Source organism: Sphaerodactylus townsendi, linkage group LG03 (genome assembly GCF_021028975.2).
Source record: "Sphaerodactylus townsendi isolate TG3544 linkage group LG03, MPM_Stown_v2.3, whole genome shotgun sequence".
NCBI classification, from domain to species: domain Eukaryota; kingdom Metazoa; phylum Chordata; class Lepidosauria; order Squamata; family Sphaerodactylidae; genus Sphaerodactylus; species Sphaerodactylus townsendi.
In genome coordinates this window covers 165,782,958-165,809,681 of record NC_059427.1, presented here as the reverse complement: position 1 = coordinate 165,809,681, position 26,724 = coordinate 165,782,958, and the positions used below count along the sequence as shown (strand labels likewise).

Sequence of the window (26,724 nt, the reverse complement as noted above, 5' to 3'; positions counted from 1 at the left end):
ATCAATAGTTTAGTCCAAATGGACTCATCAAAAGTGCCATTCCCATACACCTCTCCACAGACCAGACTGAAGACCCACCAACAGAGCCCAGGCATCACAACAGCATACAGTATCAACACCCCACTATAAAACACAGAGTTTGTTAGAGTGGCACCTAACACAGAACAAGGGATAGGGGGCAAGGAAATGGGCAAACGATATGACTCCAATAGGTTGCCAAAGCCTTCAGTTGTCACACCATTTGGCAATCAATAACAAAACTACGACATCTCTCAGTGAATCACCCACAGGTTATTTGACTTTGGGTGACCATGAACCCACAGGTTACTGGCAGAGGTAGGCACTGTAGGAACTGCATTAAAGGGTCGCGGCATTAAAAAGGTTGAGAACCATTGCTTTAGAAGATATGACAGAGAGGAAAATGTATATGAGAAAGACACTTTCCTGGAGAGAGTTTATGCATCTGAATGAATTTTTCCCTTCTCTAAATAATCTTTTTCTTAGCAAGCTTGATGACTACTTGTAAGAACTTTTCAAATGGTAATAATGTAGGTACAATCCGTTTCCACATTTTAAAAAGTTTTGTGCCATCTCACCAAATTGCTTTTTGAACATGAGGAGGGTTGAAGAGTAATTTGGGAAGTCTCAGAAAAATCTAAAAGCCCATGAATCACCCAGGATCAGGGCACTGTGATTTATTTAATGATATCTGCAAGGAAAATGGGTTCTTGCTAGATGATCATTAAGCAGCCATAAGGAGATGAGTTCAACATAACACACTAAACTATGGCCCTTTCCGCACACGGGCGGAAACGAGCCTCCACCGGCATAGCGTGCGAGCGGCCCCCACTCCCCCCCCCAGCCAGAGAGGCGGCTCCATGCGGCCCCCACAGGGGCCGGAGGGCAGCGTGGGCGGGTTCCTGCAGCCCCTCCAGGGCGACGCTGGACATGACGGTGAGTGGAGGCGACGGGGGAAGCAGCGTCTTCCCATCGGTGTGGTTTGCACCGCGCCAATGGGAAGACGCTCCTTTGCAAAAACCTTGCTTCTTTTGCGAGGTAAAAAGCGGCGACTTCACGTTGCTTTCGGGCGGCCAGGACGGCACTGCTGCTATGCCGCAGCGCCTCCTGTGCGAACAGCCGCCCAGGGACGGCGTTTTTGCCATCCCTGGGCCACTGTATATCGCCCGTGCGGAAAGGGCCTATGATTTGGTCTTATATGAAGGAAGCTGGGAAAGCTTTGTGCTTAAGACTCCCCTTTCCCTTTCTGTACTAATCTAGTTACTCCATTTTATGCATTTAACTGTGGTTTGCCGTTACTGCTCTACAGACACTGGTTTTCAGCCGGCAATCCTGGCTTGCAACAAGCACAGCTGTGTCCGTAGGGAAAAAAAGTGTGAGAATAATCTGTGCCAAACAAGACCCGATTAAAGAGGGCAGCAAGAGCCACAGAGAACCTTCCTTTCTGATGTGCTAATGTGATTTTTGGGTCTGTATTTGGTGAAAACAAATACACCCTCAAAGGTGTAGCCCCCATCTTCTATTAGCTCCCATTGGAAACAATGGAGGATGGGGGCACCCCCTTTGGGAGCCCATAACTTTGGACCCCCTCAACCAAACCTCACCAAACCCGGGTAGTATCATCAGGAGAGTCCCCCAAACAATCCCTGAAAGTTTGGTGCAGCTAGCCCAAACAATGTGCCCCCTGCAGGCCAAAAACCAAAAAAAGCACTAAAATGTTTTAAAAACCCACAAACGGAGGGGCAGAGCTTCGGATATGAATGGGGGTGGTGGTTCAAACCCGAGGTAACCCCCCTGCCCTTACCTATGTCCATGAGCTGGACCCTCCTTCTAACAGGTGCTGTGTGCAGATTAGTACCGAGTGCACAGCTTGTACAGTGTGCAAACCTGATAAGGTGAGGGTACCTGTATATATTTGTATATAGTTAGCACAGACAGCAGTGTGATGTGTGCCTGAAAACACCTGTGGTCTGGCGAAGCACTTTATCAGTAGATAGCAATAAATAGAACTGCACTGGTGACTGTCAGTTCTTGTCTACATTGCGTCCTGCAAGGTGGTTTACTCCGAGTAAATCCGCTGCTTCAACAAAAGCAGCATTTTATTTTAGAACATTGAGCTTTGGTGATGCTGCTTTAGTTCCCTTCTTGAAGATGAGATAATTCGCTGCTTCGACTGCTGCCAAGAGGGTGTCTCCTACACAAGATCATAGAAGTTCATATTCAACGTTGCATCTGGAGAAAACCTGTCATTATTTTTGCTCGTTGGCAATAGAAATATACCAGCTGGGCACTTTGCTGATTTGTGGGGATGAGATGTGGGTGTATTTTTCAGACCATGATTCTCTAGGAAAATAAGCATTATGTTACTGCTTTTAGGTGTCGACCAAATAATCTTTCCCAGGGCTCTAGTCCACAAAAAGGATCTGACGTTTTTGTTAGTTATCTCTCACTTTTGATTGCCACTGAAGATGACGTTCAATAAAGACTTGAGCATCAGAAAGCCTCCTGCCTCTCATTGCCCGGTCCCCATATAGAGACTTGGTAGACTGCTTGGTAGACTGCTTGTTGCTCTTCGGAAGTAGCAATTCCTTTATACATCTTTCTTCTACCATCTAGAAAGCTGAGACTAATACTGATTGGTTGCTCCATATAAGGCAAAATAGTTTCTAACTAGACAGATGACTGGTCTAAATTGGGGTGGCCAACCTAAGGTGCTCCAGATGTTCATGGACTACAATTCTCATCAGCCCCTGACAGCGTGGCCAATTGGTCACACTGGCAGGGGTTGATGGGAATTGTAGTCCATGAGCATCTGGAGCATCGTAGGTTGGCCACCCCTGGTCTAAATAAAGAACACAAACCCTATTAAAATATAGAACCTATCTATTCTGGCTTGATAAACACCAGCCATCTGTTGTGTATACTCTGCAGCATTTTTCAGCTTCCAACCCCTGACTTTTCTGCCTTACAATCCAAAACAGACATTGTTATTTCTTTTATCCAAAACAGGCAGTACAATTTGTCCCACAGGGGTGGGATGACACAGGATGTCTCAAACTTTTTTTGCACTTTTCCAATTTGTGTAATCCCAGCTCTATTACATTGCTTATTAGATCATTCAATTATGCTGCTTTACATCGTCTTCAGTCTCAAAGACAAAATCGGTAAATAAATACAGCACAGCACAAACAAATAAATAAGAAAGTACGTGTTTTTAGAACAGCACCGCCACGATAGGCACTCGCGCGAGGGGAAAAAAAAACCCGGCGTTGTGCAGAGCGCCGAGAGAGTCTCACCAAAGGAACGAGCGCGTTTTCCACCCTGTGGTTTCTGCCGAAGAAAAACAGGGCACTTTGCACGGGGAAGCAGCGCCTTTTGCACCCTTTAAGTAATAGAAAAGTGAAAGCGGAGTTGCACAGAGCAGACTCCTCTTTGCCGTTTGCACCCTTCCATTAATGCAGAAGAGAAAGCCAAGCTAGGTGGAGCGGACTTCTCTTTGCACCGCGCGTTTTGCACCCCTCAATTAAAGCAGCGGAGGAAGCGCAGCCCCTCTTTGCACGGGGAAGCAAAGCGGCTTGCAGCCTCCCAGCCGCGCAGCGCCAAAGGGCGCAACTCCGGGGCGTTTTTAACTCCGGTCTCCTCCGGCGTTGGGCGGCGCCGACTCCGCCCCGGCCCATGTGATTTCTAGGAATAAGGCGAAGCGGCGAGCTCGGCGCGGCCGCTTTCGCTTTCGCTTTCGTGTCCCAGCCATGGCGGAGATCTCGCGGGCGGCGTCTTCCTCCAACCTGGCCGGCCTGGAAGAGGAGCTGACCTGCTCCATCTGCCTGTGCCTCTTCGAGAGACCAGTGACGACGCCCTGCGGCCACAACTTCTGCTCGCCCTGCCTGGAGATGATCTGGGGCGACGGGGCGGAGACCTTTCGGTGCCCGCAGTGCCGCAGCGCCTTCGACAGCCGGCCGGAGCTGAAGCCGAACACGGTGCTCTGCCGGGTGGTGGAGCAGCTGCAGGGCACCCAAGGGGGTGACCCCTCTGCAGAGGAGCAGACGGGCTGGGGGCCCAGCAAGCCCCCTAGGGTGGCATGTGACAGCTGCCCCCAGCATGCCGAGGCAGCCAAGACCTGCCTCACCTGCATGGCCTCCTTCTGCCAGGAGCACCTCAAGCCTCACCTGGACAGCCCAGCCTTCCAGGGCCACCAGTTGTGCTCACCTATGAAGGACCTGCAGCAGAGGAAATGCCAGGCCCACAACAAGCTGATGGAGTTCTACTGCAAAGAGCATGCCGCCTGCATCTGCTGCATCTGCCTGGTCAAGCACAAGATGTGCACCGCCGCCCCTCTGCAAGAGGCCAAGGGGACCAAGGAGGTGAGGTGTGGTTGCCCACAACCAAGAGTGAGGCCGTCTGCTTTCAGGAGATGCCTGTGCCAAAGCTGTGTAGGACAGGAGAGCCGCTTACCCCTTCCTTCCCCTCAAGTCTCCTTTACCTGGCGGAGAATTTTGGAGAGGGAGGCAAGAAACATTCTTGATGCGAGTTTTCTAGCTATCCAGCTTTTCCAGGAGGTTGTCTGCAATTCCTGAGGAACGTGGTTGGCAAAGTGGCTGTAGATGGTAGTTGTGGGTTTTCCAGGCTGCTTGGCTGTGGTCTGGTAGTTTTGACTCCTAATGTTTTGCCTGCATCTATGGCTGGCATTTTCAGAGGCGGTTGTGGTGAGATGTGTTTCTCTCCATGGTACCAACATGTCTGGCAGTTTTTGCTCCTGGCGTTTTGCCCATCATGACGTGCCTCTGAAGACGTCCGCCATAGATGCAGGTGAAACCTGAGGAACAAAAACTACCAGACCAAGGCTGCACTACCTGGCAGGGGTGGAGTAAGGGAGAACTGTGCCCAGGGCATGCCTGCGTCCTCCTCCTCTGCCACGGTCCCAGCACGCCCTGGCCACGGTGCCGCACCTCACCCTGCCCTGTTGGCACTAAACCACTGCTACCTAGAAAACCCACAACAGCCAGCTGATTCCAGCCATGAAAACCTTCAACAATACAGGGGCTGTAGTTGTTTGGATGGACACCCCTGGGCTTACTGGAAGCTTGTGGGCTTCCCCTACAAACTCTGCCCCTACAAACAAAATGTGTCTGAAGAATTCCAGGCAGTGTGGGATAGTCTTTTGAGAGGCCGTGTGAAGAATTCCCCCACCTTGCTCTATGCCGACTCAGCCTGTTGGGTGGCAGAGAAGTACTAACCCAATGAGGAAGGAGGAAATGAATTTTGTTGTGATGTGAAGAAAGGCATAGGTGGTGAAGTCAGTGAGGAAATACCAACAACTGTCAACCAGTTATGGGCTAAACATGAAGAAGAAGAAGAGTTGGATTTATTTCCCACCCCCTCTTTCTCTCCTGTGGGAGACTCAAAGGGGCTAACAAACTGCTTTCGCTTCCCCTTCACAACAAACACCCTGTGAGGTAGGTTGGGCTGAGAGAGCTCAGAAGAACTGTGACTAGCGCAAGGTCACCCAGCTGGCGTGTGTGGGAGTGCACAGGCTAATCTGGATTCCCCAGATAAGCCTCCACAGCTCAAGCAGCAGAGCGGGGAATCAAACCCGGTTCCTCCAGATTAGAGTACGCCTGCTCTTAACCGCTGTGTCACTGCTCCTCCTCATGAATGCATTTACTACACTGCCAGTATGGGATAGTGGTTAAGACTTTAATCTAGAGAACCAGGTTTGTTTTTCTTCTCCTCCACCTGAAGCCTGCTGGGTGACCTTGGACAAGTCACAGTTCTCTCAGAACTCTCTCAGCTCAACCTTGCTCACAAGTTGTCTGTTGTGGGGAGAGGAAGGGAAGGTGTTCGTCAGCCGTTTTCAGACTCCTTACAGTTGAGTGAGTGGTATATAAATCCAAACTCTTCTTCTACATGGGATAACGGGGGTGTTGCTGTCAAGTCGCAGATGGTTTACGGTGACCCTTCCCCAAGCCTTTCAAGGCAGGAGAAGTGCACAGGTGGCTTGGCATTGCCTTCAGATGGATTGTAGTACATTGAGCTCAGTAGTCTTTGATAATCACAAAACAGACCTCTCAATCTCCAGATCCTATTTGAAAACAGTCCTTATGTCTTCCCATCCATCTTTGGGAGAGCAGTCCCTACTCGGTGGGCTCACTATGTGATGTTTGGCAAGTGGTTACTACAAGGTTCCCCAACCACTTTCAGCCTGTGGGCTCTTCTGCTATTTTGACACAGAGTGGTGCCTCTAGAACAGTGATAGAACAGCCTCCACAGCTCACTCTTCATATCTCACGGTACCCCTGCCGCCACCCTCCACCTTCCTCTCCCATTGCCCCTGCTTGCCACACACCCCACCTTCCCCTCCCAGGGTGAAGGGAAGCACTGGGGGGGGGGGGTGCTGACCTTGTGGCAGACCCTGCCCCATGGCCCAGCTCCATGTCCTTGCTGGCACCGGTGGGAGACACCACAAAAATGAGGGGGGGCGGTACCCCTGGGACATGCTCACGGCACCCCAGGGTACCACGGTACCCTGGTTGAGAATGGCTGCTCTAGAAGCTGTTTTCTTAGTCAACCCGTCTATATATCTGGACTCCGTGAAGGTCAATTAAAGTTAATATTTTTAGCGAAAGCTTGAACCTCCATTGTTAGCCTAACCTGCTCCATCAACAGCAGTTATTTACAGACAAAGGGGGATAAAGATGCACCTGTCTCACTCGGGTGAAGTTTAACTATAAAATGGCTGCCCCAGGAGGTTGAGAGAACCACAAAATGGCTGCTGCCAACCACAAAACGCCAGGGATTTTTCAGCATTTCTTGTAGAAGTCTTTTTAAACAAACATGCCGTTTGAAACATTTTATTGCATACAACAGCTGACCTTCAGTGACATGCTGAAGATACTTTTGTTGTGGTGGCAGCTACTGCTAAAGCATCTTTTTAACAAATCTGTATAGCAGAGGCCATACTTGGACTCACCTGCTTTTCAAAAGCCCTTGCTGGGTGCCAGGAAATGAGTTTGTAAGCACCATGGTATGGACCCCGGGTTACTAGAACCAGATCTTTCTTGGGTCATCTTCCATAACCTGCAAGAGCCTAGCTGGTACACTGACTTCTTGGATCCTGGTTTATATCCTCCTAGTTCCAAATAACTTTATTCTTTTTTTTAATTATTAATTAAATTTTAATCATGATATACAATAAACAGAAAAAAATATACATACAAAAATACACTTTCAAATTGTGTTTACATAGTGACAAAGAATAAAAAAGGATATAAAGACATAAAGAAAAAAAATATATAGTGCATTGAAAAACGGACTTCCAGCTAGTAAAACATAGGATACACAATCTTATATCGAAAATACATTGGTACATCTCAAGTTTTTAATCATCTATCATTTTAGATTACAATTACATTAATTCTAACCTACTTACTATATCAACAATTAGTTAATCAGTTATATTTAATACTTAATCCAGTGTTGTATCAAAGAGAATGTCCTCTTGATTATCTATTTATAAACTAGCCATTATGATCTAAAAAGAAAGGAAAAGGGGGGAAGAGAAAGACTACATTAAAAATCTGTATATAATCAAAATTTATATTTCATATAGTGCTATACATTTTTTACTTACTCACTTATCAGAGATCACAGATCATATTTCATACATTTGTATTCTAACTGAAAATAATCAATTAAAGGCTTCCAGTTCCTCCCAAATATCTCTAAATTTTGTTGTCTCATAATTGTTGATAATTTATCAATATTCAGAAAGCTTAACATTTTAGAGAGCCAATCTTTCCCATTTGGTATATCTGGTGCTTTCCATAATTTAGCATATACCATTCTGGCCGCAGTTATCATATACAGCAAGATTTTTTCATGTTCTTTATGCACACTTTTTGGTAAGATATTTAGTAAAAAGCATTGTGGAAGGAAATCCACTTTATATCCCAAAATCCCATTTATTAAACCAGATATCTCTGTCCAATATTCCTTTGCCAATCTACAATTCCACCAAAGATGTAAAAAAGTACCAGTGGATTTTTTACACTTCCAACAAAGTTCTGATGCGCTTCAAAGATCTTTATTCTATTGAGAAATCCAAGTGTTGCTTTTTGTCTGGATCCGTCTCGAGTTTTATACGATTCCATTGGCTGACGCTAACAAATTTTATGCTGTTTTTTTGTTGTTGTTGTACTCGTGGTTATTTGTGATCTGTTTGGAGTCCTTTTGGGTGAGTAAAGCACAGCTTACATAAGAACCTGGAAACTGAAATATTGCCAAACTTCTTTTGAAAAAAACAATAACTTGCTATTAATTTGACTTTTTAAAAAATACCTGAGAGTAAGTCAGCTCTGCTCTGCAAGATTAAAACTGAGAATTTTCCCCGCTCTAGCACCTTTTTGAAGGAAGCTGTGCGCCTTACTGCGAGATTTAATGATTTATTGTATTCTAAAATGGCATTTTCTATTCCTTAATAGTCCCAGTTGAAGAACAGACTGACAGAACTCTACTCTCTCAATGAGAAGGCTTCGCAGTCCTTGGATCAAGTACGGGTGCAGCAAAAGCAAATCAGTGTAAGTTAATTTGATTTTTTTCAATTACCACCGGTTCCCATATATTATGGGGCTTGTGTGTAAAAGAATTCAGGCGATTTTACTCAACTTTATTCAGTGGTTGCTTGAAGTGTATTGAATCCAGTGGTGTAGCGCCCAGGGGGCGGGGCGGGACATCTTGCCACGGGCGCGTGCAGGGGCGGTGCGGTGCTGGGGCATTTTGGGGGCAGGTGGGGGCATGGCAGGGGTGCAGCTCGCTCTACCCCGACTGAATCTTTGGGAGTTTCGCACTCTTGGAGAACAAGCTTACTTACAGTTACTTCAGTTTGAGCTGTTCTCTGTGTTTAGGATTGCGTAATTATTTTACTAGAATTAGCCCACATCAGTGTGTACCAGTTTAGACAGCATGGCATACTGTTCTTTGGCCGTATTTCCCACAGCCCTCTGTGAACTGGTTCAAATATTTGTCTCTCCAGGAGACAGCGGCACGAAAAATGGAATTGTTGAGGGCAGAGTTCCAGGAAATGATAGCATTAATGAAAGAAGAAGAAAAAACGGCAATGAGTAAGATTGTAGCTGAGGAGAAAAGAGTTCAAGATAAGTTTGATTATGTCTATACCATCCTGGGTCGGAAGCAAAAGGAAATCCAGGGGGAGAGAGACCGGATTGAAATAATATTGACAGAAGATGATGACATTGCATTTTTAAAGGTAAAAAGTGTTGCATTCAATTTTTCTGCATGTGCTCTTGCTAAAAGTATTAAAACTTTGATTCATTGGCATTTAATACAGGTAGAATTGGAGTGTCATGCATCTGTTTACAACATCTTCTATGTATAGCAGTGTTAATGTAGCTTTAACATGCCTCTATCTCAGTTTCTTCTGTTTAGTAAGATTTCCTTTGAATAACATTTTAGACAAAAACACTTCAGTGATTATTGGTAGGGGCGAAAAGGTTTTCGTATTGGACCTGGAAAAAATGAATAAATATCCTTTAAGTCAGACGTTTGAACCCTGTTGGTGCTGAATGCCGTGAGAGCATTCACACAGAGCGCAGCACTGTTATTTATAAGTCCCTGTGTTGCTAGGATTCAACCAGAGGGGTATCTTAAGTTTCCACATAGTTGTTATTTTGGTAACAGCTCCGCACAAGTGGGTCTCTTGGACTAGCACAAGAAGGTGCACCAGTAAAACAATATGTGAAAAGCAGTTGGACACTGAAAATGCCAGTCTAAAACTGAAGACATTTAACATCTGGCTAGGAGCAGCTGAAAAGTCAGTTTTTGTGGTCAACCACGGGAAAGGAAGGAAGAAATTTATTTCCCCACTTTGGAAAAGCCCATGCAGAATCAAGAGACTTTGCCAGGCGGAAAAAGGTAGAAGAGACATAGCAGGTTGATTTTCTTAAGGAAATCCTTGTTCCAAAAAAATAAGGTACCACCACTAAAAATGTCCCATACCTGATTGCCGCTGCCACAAATCGTAGAGGGTAAAGGTAATCGCCGGGGCGGGCGGGGCGGGGGGGTAGATTTGTGTGGGGAAAATCTGCCTTCACTGCTATAAAAATACTGTCTTATCAATAATGTGCTTTAATCGACCCCTAGTAACCAAAAAGTTTTGTATAACATGCATTTTGAACAGATTCCAAATTCAATATCTCCTATTGCATCCACAGTTATAAATGTTTGTACATTTACTACATTTCTTGGAACAACCCCATGTAATTGTATTCAGACACACTGTCGCCCGGGCTGATGTGCTTCTGATAAAGCTTGAATGCGTCATTCCTTTATACAGCCCGGGTTCTAATATGAAAATCGAAACGTATGCTTATAGTGTTTTGTCCTCACACAATCTATTCATCATATTAACAAAATTTATGTAACACAGAGAGCTTTTTGGTTATTGTAAAAGGGTTGATTAAAGTGCATTATTGATAAGAAGATAGTATTTTTATACTGATAGCCGTGTGGTGTAAAGTGGCTACATCACAGACCTTCGTGGGAAGAAAGCAGTTGTTCAGGGTCCATATTGTTAAGAATTCTAAAGGTCAGAACCAAACTAAGCCAGGTGTACATATTGGAAGGAAAATCCCAACTATGATTTGTTTGTGCATCTGCTGAAACACCTCTGTGTGACTGTATGGTAAGCCGCAACTGTCACTGCACATAGGAGTGTGTGGCAGAAAAAAAACGGCGCCACTTCTGTAGCATCACACTTGACCAAGCTTGAGAAGTTCCTACTGGGTGTTAAGATGGTCATCTTTGTTGACTCAATGTGTGAAGCATCCCAGTTAGGATAATTGAAAACTTCCTTGTTGGATGGAGCGTGAATCTTTACACAGTTTTTGGTTTTATTTCAGAATGTGGCCAAACTACGGCAATCCTCTATCAAAGATGTGTTCATCCCCAGGATAGATTTGGATCAAAACTTGATACATACAGTTTATCAAAAAACCTTTGGCATTAAAGAAACTGTGAAGCAGCTTTTGGCTTTTCCCCTGGAGATGAAAGCAGAAGGTACTTAATTCGATTTAAACCCTTTTTTTATTGGCATATGCCTTATATCAGCAGAGTTTAAAGTGGAGTCACTCTGGTAAGATGAGAATATTTAGTAGTCTTCTTGCACTCACTGCAGCCTTCTACCACTCTTGGAAAAGAATACTCTCCACTCAAGATGTTCTTTCCATAGGAAGGTTTTACTTCAGCAGTTGCAAGGTTACACAAGGCTATTCTATACAAGACTACAATACTATACAGAACTCTTCAGCAAGAACAAAGTTCAACACATATAAAACTTAACTCAGACTCTATCACAACTTAGCATAGCCTATACAAAGCATATATCCAACTGGATACTTTTCCCCAGCCAGACAACAGCCTCTCATTGGTCTAGAATCATAGTTGAATTTACCAATCATGTTAAAGGTTAACTGTTACTACTTCTTGCTTTTAGACTGACTGTCTCCATCCTTGGGTTTTGCAAACTTCTGCTAACTTGAAATGACCCTTTAGTGAAACTTTACTCTCTTTTTTTATATGTCATGACACCTTATGTGTGAACATGCCAGTATCTTAAAGAAGTACATATAGAATGTGTTCCAATTGTAGAGACTGATTAGCTTTTAAGTAGGTGTGTGAATGGTTGTTTTTAAGGTCTTCTGAACTATTATTATTATTATTATTATTATTTTATTAGATTTTTAGACGCCCATCGGAGAATCTGGGGCGGTGTATTACAACGCATATGAGGCAATACAGTTGAATAACAATTAAAATAACATATAAAAACAGCAATAAAATCTCCTAGTACATTTATCAAATACAGACCTAAGTCAAAATTAAATTAAAATTCAAGATATAAATTAGTTAGTTGGCGTCCAGCGTCTCGATCAAATAAAATCCCTCCCTCCCCTACGATAAAGGGAGGCATGGTGATCACAGTGATGGATTTAACGCGGCCGGATGTTAGGGGCGATATGAGGAGCACTAATGGCTGGATCCTCGAAGCCCGGTGGAACAACTCGATCTTGCAGGCCCTTGAACTCTGCAAAGATCCCGTCCAGAGACCGGACAACTGGAGGAAGCGTTCCAGAGGCGAGACGAAGGCTGTGAAAGGACCTGGCCCGATGTGAAGAGCCAACATTGTCGAGGGAGCCAGGGACCACCAGTAGAATTGGCCTCCGCCCGACTAGGAGAGTTTACAAGGATATGGGGTGGCCGGTCTACGAAGATCACGATGGCCCCAGGCGCGAATGGCCTTAAAGGTCCAACACCAACACCTTGAAAATGATCGGAACTCTACTGGAAGCCAATGCAGCTGCCGCGCTTTAGGCTGGATATGTTCCAGCGAAACCACTGCCTGCAACGGCGTGCTGCTACATGGTGGACCAGTTTTAAGCGCGGATCGAGGCGCCAAAGGCCAGCGTAGAAGCGAGGATTGTCAAGTCTGGAGATGACGTTGCATGGATCACAGAGGCTAGAAGTCATCTCTGGAGAGGAGCCAGGCGCGCCCGGGCCTGGCGAAGGTCAAAAAAGCAGCCGGGTTGTATGGGCCACCTGGGTCTCCATTGGGACAGATCCAGGGTGGGCCCCGGGCTCTTGGCGGAGCAGTGGAAGTGCCAATGTGGCCCCCCCTCCCACGGCGGCTGGACAATCCCCTCCCCTCCGCGGCCAAGCCAGAGGATCTCTCCGTCTTCGAAGGATTCGAAGTTTTTAACCTGCTCTGTAAACCAACCAGCAGCAACGCCTCCAAACGGTGCTGTAGGCGCTGCAGGGCTGCTCCCTCCATCAACAGAATGAGCTGTGTGTCATCAGCTGACGGATGAAAATCAGCCCAAACTCCGTTCTGCCAGCTGAGCAAGAGGGTGGCATGTAGATGTTAAATAACAGCGGGGACAATAATGCCCCTGGGGCACACGCGCGTGAAGCCCGGGGAGCTTCCGGGAAGGCTGGTCCCGCTTTTACTCACTTGATGGTCGGCCCGGAGAAAGCGAGGTTATCCACTGAAGGACAGTGCCGCGCACTCGAGGCGGCAAGCGATTGGGCCAAGATGCGTGGTAAACCCGCGTCAAGCGCTAGCGATTGAGATCTAACAGCACCAGCGGCGCTGATCCGCAGTTAGCGAGCAGAATCACGAGGAGAGTATCTGTGGCGGCGGCAATGAACAGTCTCCGTCCCATGCCACAGCACGGAAGCTTGGGACTGGAAGGGGTCCGAGAATTAGCCGATGTGTGTCATCAAGAAAACCTTGGAAGCTGCTCCAACACCACTCTCTCAATTACCTTCCCAGGAACTGGCGAAAGATTGAAGCGGGCGAGGTGGCCAATATCTATGGATCCTAACGATGGTCTTTTTTTAAAGATTGGGTGGACCACTGCCTCCCTTCAACCCATCCGGAAGGTTCCTTGCTCAAAGAGAACCATTGATGATACCTCAACAGATGGAGATTAGAAGTAGCTCCATGCGGCAGGTTTTTTTACAAACCAGGGCCGGGGCACGGATCCAGAGGACAGAGTAGTAGGTCTAACAGCAGCTAAGGCTCTGTCAACAGCGACGCCTTCAGAGAGCAGGAAAACTGGGTCAAACAAGGACCGAAGGCGTGACGAAGGAGTCTCCAGAAGTTCACTAATTGTAGCTAGCGTGGATGGAAGGTCATGGCGGACGTGTTGATCTTATCCATGAAAAAGCTCATAAATGCCTCACAGCTAATGTCAATTGAAGAGGATTTGAAGATCTCTCTCCGATAAAGGAGGTCAGTGACCAATTATCTGAAGGAAAAATAATTGGTGCTGAAGGAAACTGGCGGGCCTTGAAGGAGGTTATCTTAAGCACTCCTTAGATACCATATCTCATAGGCTTTCATAAAAGCGTCCTATAGGATGTTAAGCCAGCCTTCGTCCGCAGTTTCCTCCACACTAAGCTCTGAGCGTCCTAAGCCCCGCTTCATCACGGTGCCCAGCTCTCCCGGTGTATTACCATGGAGGCGTGCAAATATGGCGAAGAGGTAAACGCTGGAACAACAACATGGAATTTCGCATCGGAGGAGCCAGGGAGTTCCATTCCTCCACCTGCTCATCCCGTAGTGTGCGGCGGGATCAGGGTTACGCAGAGCGTTCAGAAATTTTGGATCCATGGGTCTCCGCGGTAAATCCGTCATTAAGCCTAGACGAGTTGAAACCGGAGAATCCACCGGACCATTCGAGGGCAAAATGTTCGGACCATGGCATTCTATCGATAGAGGATGCGACCCAGGAGCATCTCGAGCCGAAAGATCCATTCCAGCGTGTGCCCAGCTCGCAGGGCAGACTTGGGGCTATAATTTAGGAGAACTGAAGCCTAGCGTCGCCATGGATGACACCAAGTCGCGGCTGCGTAAATGAGCAGCGTCATAGAGGCCTTGAAGTCAAAGACAATAAGTCCCAGGCCGTCAGCACCGGTTTTCGCTACACTCCGTCAACGACGTTCTGCAATACCGAACTTCCGGGTATGGCGGTACCGAAGATGCAGCCATTTCCATTTCATAAGAACAGCTTCGCCGAAACGACACACTTTGGGAGACCTTTTCCGAGGTGGGAGCTTTTTTGAGGGGATAGAATGCGTTCGATGACCACGGCAACACCGCTTTACATTTTGGTTGGCGTTGGAGCGATACGCATGGGAAAAAAGCTGAGCGCTTGGCGGCGGTACTTACTTGGGGACTGGGTTTCGCGTTGATAATGCCAGTCCACCTGCTGGGCTCGAAGGAGCTAGAGAACCATTTTGCTGTCTTCTTCATTGTTGGGTTTACCTGGCATTGATTACCCGGCAAAGAGGCGTAGCAGAGTGTCCCTGATCCCAACGGCACCATCGTTACTGCGGAGACTTTGGGATAGGTCGGAGGTCAGAAGGCGAGGCGAGCATAATTGCATCTCATGTGCCTTCCTATCATCGACGCCGCTTCACCGCTAATATCTACCCGCCCATCAACACAGGGATCCCTAGCCCAAAGGTTTGGCGCTTTATGCCCCATACCAGCCTCCCTCCCTCCCAGAAACCTGACTAATCCCCAAATTAGCCAGCTAGGCCAGTCCTAATCAATAATCTGGCCTTGTAGCCAAATTAATATGAGTACTAGCTCTAGTATAACTCTAATAACTACCCTGGTACAACTCCGGAGGTTATCAAATTACAATCTAAATACAAGCTAACACCATAATAATTACACAATCTATTAATGATCTAGGTAACCTAGTTTACCAACAACAAATCGAGATTAAAGAAAGAAGTACAAAAGAAAGATGCTAGATAGAAGACCAAGAGATGGGTTATCAAAAGGACGCATTATCATCCTGGGTTCGATGTGGGATCAGTGATGGGAGTAATAATAACAAGAGGTCCTCCTGTGGTGGAATAACTATTACATAGAAGCTGACGGTGGATCCAGGAGCTCCCTACCACCGAATAGCCGGTAGCCCTAAATATATATCAGGAGGAGAATTATGGGATGAAACTAAAAAGGTGCGCCCAACAAATGTACCTGATGCGAACCAAATAATAACCGGGGTCACTGCCACGGGTCCCTTCAAGCAGTCGTAAATAAATGTTATCGATAGATAAAAACATCAACTCTCTCTGGCGGACGTGTAGTGTCCAAAAATAAAACACCAGTTCTCTCACACCTGGTGTATTGTGTATATACTGAGAAAATTAATGAGAATTACCACATGCTTTCGAATTTCAGTAGCTCCCCACTGTGTAGCAAGCCACTCCGCTGGGAACGTCCGGCTGCCCAGTATGTTGCCAGGGCCTCTACTAGTTTGTAAGGTCACAGGCCGGGTCAGACCCACTGTTATAGCAGCATCCGGGGCTCTGTCCGTAGAATAGAAAGTTACGTCTGTGGAGTGGTAGAAAACTTCAATTATCCACTCTTGTAATTATCCACTCTTGCCAGGAAACATGATCTTATGAACTGATATGTAACAATCCATGATGTTATATGTTTAATGTGGAATCTTTAAAGGATTCTCACAAAGTAAGGGTTCTGTTTGAGTTGGAGCTTTACCATGGGTCCTTTCAGATTTGACTTGGATTTCTTTTGAATCGTGGTTGAGCTGATAATCTCAGCTTCATTCTTTTCTTCTGTTAATTGGACGTAGGAGTGGCACACATATTGTCCTAGTGTCTCTCTCTAGTTTGCAGCGTAAGTCCCATCAAATGTTTTTATTCATTTTTCATTAATTTGTTTGTTTTATAGGCTGCCTTCCCTGAATAGGTTCAGAGCAGCTTATAGTGTGACAATTTCAATAATAAACAGCCCCATCCAAAGCCAGAAGCAGTTCACCAAAGTGCCAATGCGGTGCCCGCTGTCACTTCCAAGAAGGCATGAAACAGCTCCATAACCTCGTACTGCCAGAAGCACCTATAGGACTTGCACCACTGCTGTACGTCTGAGGGCTGAGCTGCAACATTCCTGGCCCTAAACTATGGGAGGGAGCCGACCAATGTAGTAATGTAGGACTGCTAATGTAGTACTGTAGTACTGATGTTGGCTCCGCCTCCTGGGAACACCCCAGTCTGCCCCCCCCATGCTGGCGTCAGTTCAAGACCCCAGCAGAGCCCCACTGCAGCCATGGGGTTTGCGGCATGGGGCTGAGGAACAGGCAGCCGCTAGTGTATTTGCCACTTCCATCGGGGTAAGTGCCCTGGGGAGGGCAAATGCATCGGGGCAGGGCTGTGCCCCTCTCTAAAGCCCTTCCCCCCCTTCCTTTATTGGATGGGGCTGAAAATCACTAAAATCAGTACATAGATGCTCGTAACATCATGGGACCATTGATAGTACTAATACTGCCCCTTGTGACTGGATGCCTTCGTAAATCAAACGCAGAGAGAGAAAGAAGAAGAAGAAGAGTTTGGATTTATATCCCCCCTTTCTCTTCTGTAGGAGACTCAAAGGGGCTTACAGTCGCCTTGCCCTTCACAACAAACACCCTGTGAGGTAGGTAGGGCTGCGAGAGCTCTGAAAAGCTGTGACTAGCCCAAGGTCACCCAGCTGGCATGTGTGGGAGTTCACAAGCTAATCTGAATTCCCCAGGAATCAAACCCGGTTCCTCCAGATTAGAACGCACCTGCTCTTAGCCACTACGCCACTGCTGCTCTACAATCCCACTCTACAATGAGTGGCCACCTCACTCTACAATGGCTGGGGTTGCAATCGATATGCTAGTGACACCCTGAGCATATCCAACCGGGAGCCGGCCATCCCTTCCTTGTCCCAGGACCACCATTTTTGATGGATTCGTTTTCAGTGGGCTCTGCTTTAGCCATTTCAGGCAGTTGGCCAATATGCTCAGGGTGTCACTAGCATATCGATTGCAACCCCAGCCATTGTAGGGGGAAGGTAGGCCACTAGATTCACAGTCTTGCAGCCCTCAGTCATAGGCCTGGCAGAGCAGCTCTGATCGACAGCCCCTGTGAAATCGTGATAAGGCTCACAGGGCCCTGGTCTCACTTGATAGAGTGTCCCCCGGCAAAAAAGTCCTGGCCCTGGCTGAAGACAGTCAGACAATTTTTGGGACAAGAACGGTCAGCAAGTTGTTTGCCGAGAGCAGGGCTCTTTGAAGACCATATTGAGAGAGGTGGTCTCGCAGATCTGACAGTCCCAGACCATCTCGGGCTCTCATGGTTAATACCAAAGCCGTGAGCCTGATTTGGTACTCCACCTGGAGCCAGTGCTGCTGACGGAGCACCTTCTGGATAGATGCTCGCCACGGAGTCCCTGTAACTGCTTTTTATATCATCTGAAGTTTCCTGAGCGAGTTACAGGAGTCTAGCCTGGAAGTGACTGTTGCATAGATCACTGTAGCTAGACCGGATTGGGACAAAAAGAGTGCCGTCAGCTTTGCTTGTCAGAGGCGATGAAACGCCAAGCACGCTCCATTCGGGGCCTGTGCTTCCATAGATAAGGAGAAGTCGTGAGATCAGTCCTAAACTTCTGCAAGAGGGCATAAGTATTGTCATGCCCCCACAGAGCCTTTGTTTATTTACCCTTTAAGATTTATTTTCCCCACAGTTAGAATGGGTTTAGCTATGTTTTGTATAGTATTCAGTGGGAGGGAACCTAATTTAGTTCTGTCCCTTTAAGAAGCCCTAGGGCTGGTGTTCTACGGCAGTTATTACCCAGCAACCCGTCTGGTTTTGGCTGTTAGGTGCCAACGGAAGCTGGGTGACAGCAACAAGTTAGACAGTCAGAGATGTTATAGGCTCACAGTATTTAAGTTAGACAGTCATAGATGTTATAGGCTCACAGTATTTACGTGAATAAGTTCCAGCCTCCGGAAAGTTTCTGCAACAAAGTAACCTTTATTTAGTTAGACCCGGGAGGAGTCAGGGTCTGTCAACGTTGTTACAATTAAAGCTTTAAGTATTGAACTGTTAACTGAGTCAGTGAGTCTTACATTCTGCTTTGGCCGGGTGCAGGGCACCTAAATAACCACCTGGGAAGCAGAACAAGTATTAATTGTACACCATCAAGAACCGGGAGCCGGCCATCCCTTCCTTGTCCCCAGACCGCCATTTTTGATGTATTCATTTTCAGTGGTCTCTGCTTTAGCCATTTCCCCCCGGTCTCCAGGCAGTTGGCCAATATGCTCAGGGTGTCATTAGCATATCGACTGCAACCCCAGCCATTGTAGAGTGAGGTACGATTCTTATCTCCGTCTTAGCCCTGTCTGCATTTAATTTCATTACAGGAAACATACCCTGGAAACCCAAGCCAATAATCTCAAGCATACAACCTGGAAAACAAGTTCCTGCGCAACCAGCGAAAAAGAACCCTGTGTCAAGTAAGGATATAACCCAATCCCTGTGTGATAAACGAGAAATGTGTTTTCTACTAGGAATGAGATGAGACTGAGTAAGGCTGCAGGATGACTAAGCTGAAGGGCAAGGCTTGTATCAGATTGTACATATTGATCATGCTTAATAGGTTAATACATATTAACTTCTCCTCCTGCTCTGATGATAAACTGTATTATAATGAACATACAGGAAGAATATGGAGGGAGGGCACATTTTAAGGAGGAACATGTAAATAGGTGGACCGGAAAGTTGTGACTCTTAAGTACCCTTAGCCAATGGGGGAACAGAGAGGATGTGGCGAATTCAGGAGACGGGAATAAATGTGTTGTAGATACACTTTTTCGGCGGAGTCTGCCCATGTTGGAACAGCTACCCTTTCTTTGCAAATAAAGCTACTTAAAACATTTTTTTGTTGGCTTGATATTTGGTAAAGAAATATTGGGCATCACACCTGTGTGCTAAAATCTTTGCACAGTAGGAAATATTAGCTGGAGATGGACATAGTTTTTTAGATGGATTGGAGATATTTCAAAAGAGGTGTTGTTCCCTGTGGTGTGGATGCATTTCTTTTGTTCCACCAAATGCAGTGGGTAGAGGAGTGCCACAGCACTGGCATTAATGCCGCCATAGTTTTTTTCAAAGTGTTCATACTATTTTTAGCTGGTGTAGGAAGAAGGCTGCAACTGGATATTCAAAGAATTCTGGAGGGTGCTGTTATGGAAGTTTTTACCCATTGAAAACTCCAGACCAAGTTGGCTAATAGCAAGCTAGGTTTATTAACATGTCTGCAGACATGGAGGGAGCAATGCCATGGTATCAGCTCTCTGAAGTCCGCATCGCAATACAGCTCATTTTAAGACATTTCTGAACAGACCCTCCTGACCACTTCTGGCCAATCCTGGCCGGCTATCCACGCAGGCTCACAATCTTGACTTGTTGCAAATCAGCACATTCCCAATATATACTTTTAAAAGAATACATTCAGCGTTAAAAGCATACATTCAGCATCATCTGACTTGGTTACGTATGGGGCTACTTATAGTTTCTGTTCAGTAAGCATAATCAGCAAAAAGCCTAACCAGTTGGGTGAACCATCTTCACATGCTTCAAACCCCTAGGTCAGTGTTCACTGTTGCCCTTTCACTCATGAGCAAGTACCTGCTGGTTCCTGCAAAATAGCAAACGCAGCGGTTCCAGTGGCACCGAGACACTGATTTCCTGAGAGCAACCACAAAATGTATTTTTAACTATGAATATATCTCAACTGTGATCTTGCAACAAGCATATCTTTATAATTTTTATATCAGTGCTTAGCATTTTGGTGCTGCTCTTTGTGGGCAGGGAATCCCAAGCTTTTGGGGTTCTAAAAAATAATTGGATAACCAATTGAAATTTGTGTCACAAATTTTGATCATGATAATGTGGCCTGATTAACTGAGTACTAAAGGGTAGTATGTGTTTGTAGAAAGGAAATGTCCATGGATAGATGCAGTCTTTTTGTCACTGAAATGTTTGCCTTCAAATTTTGAACTCCTGCTAAACTGGGTTTGCTTCTGATGGGGAAGCTAGGAATCTTCAAAAGAATATCTTTCTGGCTGGGTGGCCTTGTGTATCTAGCATTGCTACACATTATACAGTACATCCATTCCATTTATTTAAGGAAGTCAATATAACATGGGCTTTTAGACAAAACAATATACTAATTAAAATACATTGGAAACATTAGTCACTTTGGGGGAAATGATTAAATATGTATTTTAAGGTAGCAAATTAAAATTACAGTTAAGAGTTGTGGGATATTTAACTAGGCACTGAGTTAAAGGCAGTAGCTTGGATTTTTTAGTTCCGTCGAGATACATTTGGCAACTTCCAGAGGGATGTGAACTTTGTTTCCAGACAGGAGACTGAGTAAGTGGTTATCCTTCAAATGGTCAGGAGAAGTTGCAAGAAGGGAGGTTATCAGGCAAACTCTTAAATTGCCAGCAAATTTGCATGAGAGGAAAAGGGACAGGGTTTCGGGCCACTCAGGACCACACGACCAAATGCTTTGGCCATGTGGTGTGTTAGAAAATCTCCCAGAGAGATCAGCATTGGGTAGTGCATTGAAACGGGGCCAAGGAGAAGAGACGGCAATAGGATGGAACTGTGAGAAAAAACAGATATTGCAGACAAAGACCTCGAAGGAGTAAAACCCAGGTACAATAGAAAGCAAATATGTCCAGGATGACGTATCTATCAGGGTCATTTTAACCCATGGCCAGGCCCCTAGACTTTCAGGTACTTCTGGCCCCCTCTGGTGCTTCAGTCTTTCACCCCATTACAACTGATGGTTAACCTGGTACTGTAGGTACTAGACAGCGCTACATAGCCCTATATTCATTTTGAGGATCCTCTGAAGAATTTTACTCACATGTGATCAAGGTCACGACTAGACTGTATTGCTCATGGAGGTGTAATGAGGAGGCAGCATGATGTCACAGCCTGACGGTAGCAAGCTTTTGGCCCACTGTCTCCCAACCCACCCACCCCCATTGACTCAAAACAAACCTCAGCTGACTACGATCATGGCTTACAACTTGCTCTCAACTGCCTTGCACGCTCGCTCAGTCAACACCTGTCAGAAAGGTCAAGGCCCTAGGGTGCTGGTAACTGTGCCTCAGCAAATTTTTTTTATGGGCCTCTAGTCCCTGTGGGGCCCCTAGGCTTCAGCCTAATCAGGCTTATGGATAATATGGCCCTGGCTGGCAGCAGAGACACTTTGTACAGCATCTCTTATGGATTGGTACAATACAACAACCTTTATTAGGCATTTTAAAATCGGCTCCAGAGCGTTACAGACATTTCTAAAGTACAAATCAAAAGTATATTCAAAACACAGACAGATAAACTGTCTAGCATTGGATGTTACTTAGAAAATTCTGTCACTTTTTTGCGTGTCCGGACGCCACCCTGTGTCTGGACGCCCCCTGCTTGTCCGGACGCCCCTCTGCATGTACAGACACCCTTCCTGCATGTCCGGACGCCCTCCTGCATGTCCGGACGCCCTCTGGATTTCTGTACGCCCCCCTGTATGATCGGACGCCCCCCTGCGTGTGACCGGACACCCCGAGTGTCCGGATGCCCCCCTGCATATCCGGACGCCCCTTCGTGTCCGGATGACCTTTGCGTATCCGAACGCCCACCTGCATGACCGGATGCCCCCTTTGTGTCTGGATGCCCCCCTGCATGTCCGGATGTCCCCGTGCGTGTCCGGATGCCCCCCTGTGTGTCCGGATGCCGCCCTGCATATCTGGACTCCCCCCTGTGTGTCCGGACGGCCCCACTATGTATGGACTCCTCCCTGCGTGTCTGGACGCCCCCCTGCATGTCTGGACGCCCCCCTGCGTGTCTGGACGCCCCCTGCGTGTCTTTACAGCTGCCTGCATGTCCAGACGGCCCCCCTGGGTTTCCAGACGGCTGCACTGCGTGTCTGGATTTTGCTACTTTTTCCAAGAGCATGGCCTCTGTGTTATTTAACAAAAGCTCCACAACAGAGTTGTCAGAGTCTCTTTCAGATTTGTCTAAGACCCACCCAGGAGAGAAATTCCTAATACCCACATATCTCAGACAGTCAAGTATAATGTGAGCAAGAGTCTCCACTTGGTTTTTACAGTGTGGACAGACCCGATCCTGGAGAGGGATAGATAGGTAGCGACCCTTTGTAATGGCCGATGGGAAAGTATTGCATCTGGCCCTTGTAATAATATGGATTGGTACATATGTGTATGCTAATGGGTATTAGCTGTGGTAGCGAAGTGGAAAACCCCATATTCTGAAACAGAATTCTGGATGCTTTGTCTCAACTTGAACTTGTCCTGTGAGTTTGTATGTTGATGGTAAATTGAACGCACGTTTGTTATGCTTAGCATGAAATAACTCTTGTCCCTTTGCTTCAAGGCTGCAAACTACTGTCTGATTGCGAGTCATTGTGTTGTACCTTGCATGTTCAGGTTTTTTTGGCAACTCTTGCTTCATGAATTCTGTTTAGCTGTTTGTTTTTTTAAATCTGTGTTCCTCCTTCCCAAAGATCCTTCAAAAGACGTTAAGTCTTCGCAGGAATCAAATGCAGAAGATGCCGAAGTCACCAGTGAGTACTGATCAGTGAAAGTTTTATTTGCTTTGTATGCAAAGCAGAAACAGAGGGAGAAAGAATGATAGATTTAGATGTTGAAGGATTTAGGCCTGAACTGTTTGACTGCTGAGCCATTCCCCCTGGAGAGAGAAGACAGCATGTCCTTCCAGTTTGTGTTTTATCTTCTCTCTATATAAAAAGCTAACAGTGACTTTGTTAGTCATGCCCTAACGCCCAAACGGCTCGTTTCGGCCGGATGGCCCCCCAAATTTTTTCACATATGAAGCGTTCCTCCCTGTTCACAGAGCGAGTAATCCCGGACGCTTCAAATCGCCGAAAGTCCATACCTGAGCCAGGTAAAACGTCTTTTTCCTGGCACACCAGGCCATGAAGCTGGCTGTGTTTAACTGTCACCCTTAGAATGTCCGTGCAGCCTGTCTGTCTGTGGCCGGAGGGCTTAGAATGTTTGTGCAGATGGGCAGAGATGAGCAGTGAAAACAGTAAATAGGTAATACTGTTAGGTAATATGAGTGGAAGTGAAACACATACACACTTTGCCGTGTGAGACGTCAGGTGGGGTTCCCCCCCTCACACGCAGGTAACTTTCACTCTCTGTGCCTCACCCACTGCTACCACACAACACACACACTCTTATACACATCCTACTCATCCTCACACACCTCACTCTTCCCTCCCTCACATCCAACCACCACTTACCCCCTTCCTCACCCTTATTCGCCATCTCTCTTTTACTAAAAGCGAGCTGGAGTTTGCCTTTTTCTTCTAAGAAAATCTGCGGGGTGGGGGCAAACCAACACTACTGGCTCCGCTTCTTTTGCACATGGCCCTTTAAGAACCCAGGGAGCTGGCCTCGATCTGAACGCCTCACCACCCTGCCTCTGCTGCCTGACTGGGATAGCCTGCTTGCCCCAGTTCTGCCTTACCTTATACTAAAACAACAAGACAATTGCCACAGCAACGCGTGGCCGGGCCCCGCTAGTAACGTTATATTTCAGGCTCCACAGATTTCCTGCAGAAAGATTTAATTATTAAGGCTGGCTGCCAGAGCCCAGATCTGAAGAAAAGGAGAGCTCCACTTTCATAATCTTAATTTTACTGAAATTATTTGCTCTGCAGGCAACTTGGGCAATTATTTGCCTTTCTGTGTGGCAAATAATTTGAATTTTGCATATTCCTGCCTTTGGGCCAGCATAGTGTAGTGGTTAAGAGGATGTGGACTTTAATCTGGAGAAACGAGTTTGAATCCCCTCTCCTCCACATGAGTGCTGGTCTCTAATCTGGAGAACCAGGTTTGTTTCCCACTCCTCCACATGGAGCCTGCTGGGTGATCTTTGTCTGGTTATGGTTCTCTGAGAATTCTCTCAGCCCCACCTACCTCACAAGGGGTCTGTTGTGGGGAGAGGGAGGGAAAGTGTTTGTAAGCTGCTTTGAGACTCCTTACAGGAGAGAAAAACAGGGTATAAAAACCAACTCCTCGTTTTTCTCCTTGATTACTTGTGATGGACTACTGGTCCCTTCCTGTTCTGTGGCTGGACATAGGAAGCTGTCTTATACTCACAGGGGTCAAACTTAGGCCCTCCAGATGTTCATGGACTTCGATTGCCATCAGCCCATGCCAGCAGCCCGTGCTAGCAGGGGCTGCTGGGAATAGTAGTCCATGAACATCTGGAGGGCCTGAGTTTGACACCCTCAGTACTGTCTGTTCTGAGTTGCAGTGGCATTCCGGAATCTCAGGCAGAATATACTTTGCCCCCCACTTTTGCTATTTAAAATACTTTAATTATGGTGCCAAGAGATCAAACATGGTTTTGTCACTCCCTGACCAGTCTTGAAATATGATGACATCCTTTATTTTGGCCTTAATTCTCCTTGCCAAGAACTCTTCAGAAAACCCACACCTCCATGAATCCTTACATTCTTGGTTGGCTTTTGACGGAGATCCTTAAAGAAGAATCTTAGTAGTCCTGGGGTGCTGGAAAGTGCCATCATGTCACTGTGACCTCGCAGGGTTTTCAAGGCAAGAGACGTTGGGGAGAAGTGGCTTCCCATTGTCTGCCCCCTAGTAGCCTTGTGCTGTTCATCGGTTATAACCAATACCCGTTGGTCATAAACATGATTGTCGATGCTGTCAGAGTAGTGCAGTCTGACACTGAAGATGTCAGGTGTAACATTACCTGGTAAAAAGAACTAAGTTGTTCTTTGAGTACTGTTTCTAGAGCAGTGTTTTTCTCAGTTGCCCCAATTTGAGAATTTGTAAACCCAGCGAGAAGCAACTTGTGCTTCAAAAGCCCGTAAAGTAACCGTACGAACTAGAAGAGCCAATGGTGATTGAACCGCAAGCTGCCTTAAACTTTGAATAGAAGAAGGAGGAGGAGGAGTTGGATTTATATCCCCCCTCTCTCTCCTATAGAAGACTCAAAGGGGCTTACAAACTCCTTTCCCTTCCCCCTCGCAACAACCACCCTGTGAGGTAGGTGGGGCTGAGAGAGCTCTGAATGAACTGTGACTGGCCCAAGGTCACCCAGCTGGCGTCTGTGGGAGTGCACAGGCTAATCTGAATTCCCCAGATAAGCCTCCACAGCTCAGGCGACAGAGCGGGGAATCAAACCCGGTTCCTCCAGATTAGAGTACACCTGCTCTTAACCACTAAGCTGCTGCTGCTCCTTTATTAGGTCTTTATTTGCCCAAAGATTAGAGTTTAATAATTAAGTTCTTATCCAACTGTGTCATCAGCCAATCTCATTTCACTCCCTTTTGGTGCCACGCTGTCATGGCTTATTGTTTGTACTTTGCTGTGCAGTGATGGTATGGCGCAGATGGACGTGTGCTATTCTGACTTGTCAGAGTTCAAAGGTGACTGGACGCAGTACTGGCTTCATCACTAAGTTATCAGTAGGCCCTAGAAGGCAGGTTGCTGGGACACACAGTTTGACTTTGCTTCTTCACAAACACTTGAGAAGTGAAGCACGCTTGCTCTTGAGACAATGACTAGGTTTGCCAATAACCTGGGGGGAAAATGTCCTGCTGCTTTAACGGAGGTTTGTGTTTATAAGTCGCTTATTCAAGTCTTTTCTGACCTATGTCAACCCTATTAATGAACATCCTACAAAATGTCCTATCATTAGCAGTCTTGCTCAGGTCTTGCAGACTGAGTTCCGTGGCTTCCATCTCACGCTGAGTCTTCCTCTTTTCCTGTCGCCTTCAACTTTTTCTAGCATTATTGCCTTTTCCAGTGAGTCTTGTCTTCACAGAAGTACAATAGTTTAGTCATTTTAGCTTCAAGCTTGACCTGATCTAGAACCTCCTTGCCCGATTACTCATGGTTGGTCCACATAGTTAGGCCTGAGGCGCTTGCTTCTCCATGTGCCAAAGGCTTCAGCAAGGAAATAGTTACCTTACACAAATCCAGTACATTCAGTAATGCCACAAATCGGCTAGAGATGAAGTCCATAAATACAGTACAGTACAAGTACAGGAAAACAACATATCAAATTCTGAAACAGGAATACGAGAGTGCCAATTATACTTCTCATTTCATGAAAGTACATGTCTACTTCATCGGCTTTTTCAAGGTCTTGTAGCTGCTCGTACTATTTTTGGAGATTGTGAGCTATTCAAAGCATATTTTCCTCAGGCAAGCCATGTAGCACTTGGTGAGATTATAGCATTATATAAATTGCATTTGT

General features: G+C 46.3%; 1 protein-coding gene across 2 annotated transcripts in view; it reads left to right on the top strand.

Annotated features, from left to right (window-relative positions):
* The first annotated feature begins 3,767 nt into the window (after positions 1–3,767).
* TRIM25 (tripartite motif containing 25) overlaps positions 3,768–26,724 on the top strand; it is a 38,327-nt gene continuing 15,370 nt past the window's right edge. Inside the window, exons 1-6 of one of the 2 annotated variants that reach the window (XM_048490406.1) lie at positions 3,768–4,379; positions 8,496–8,591; positions 9,047–9,280; positions 10,932–11,088; positions 18,798–18,890; positions 22,973–23,032. In XM_048490406.1, the coding sequence (XP_048346363.1) occupies positions 3,768–4,379; positions 8,496–8,591; positions 9,047–9,280; positions 10,932–11,088; positions 18,798–18,890; positions 22,973–23,032 (1,252 nt within the window). The remainder of the gene's footprint in view (positions 4,380–8,495; positions 8,592–9,046; positions 9,281–10,931; positions 11,089–18,797; positions 18,891–22,972; positions 23,033–26,724) is intronic. The other variant, XM_048490407.1, reaches the window with a different exon arrangement.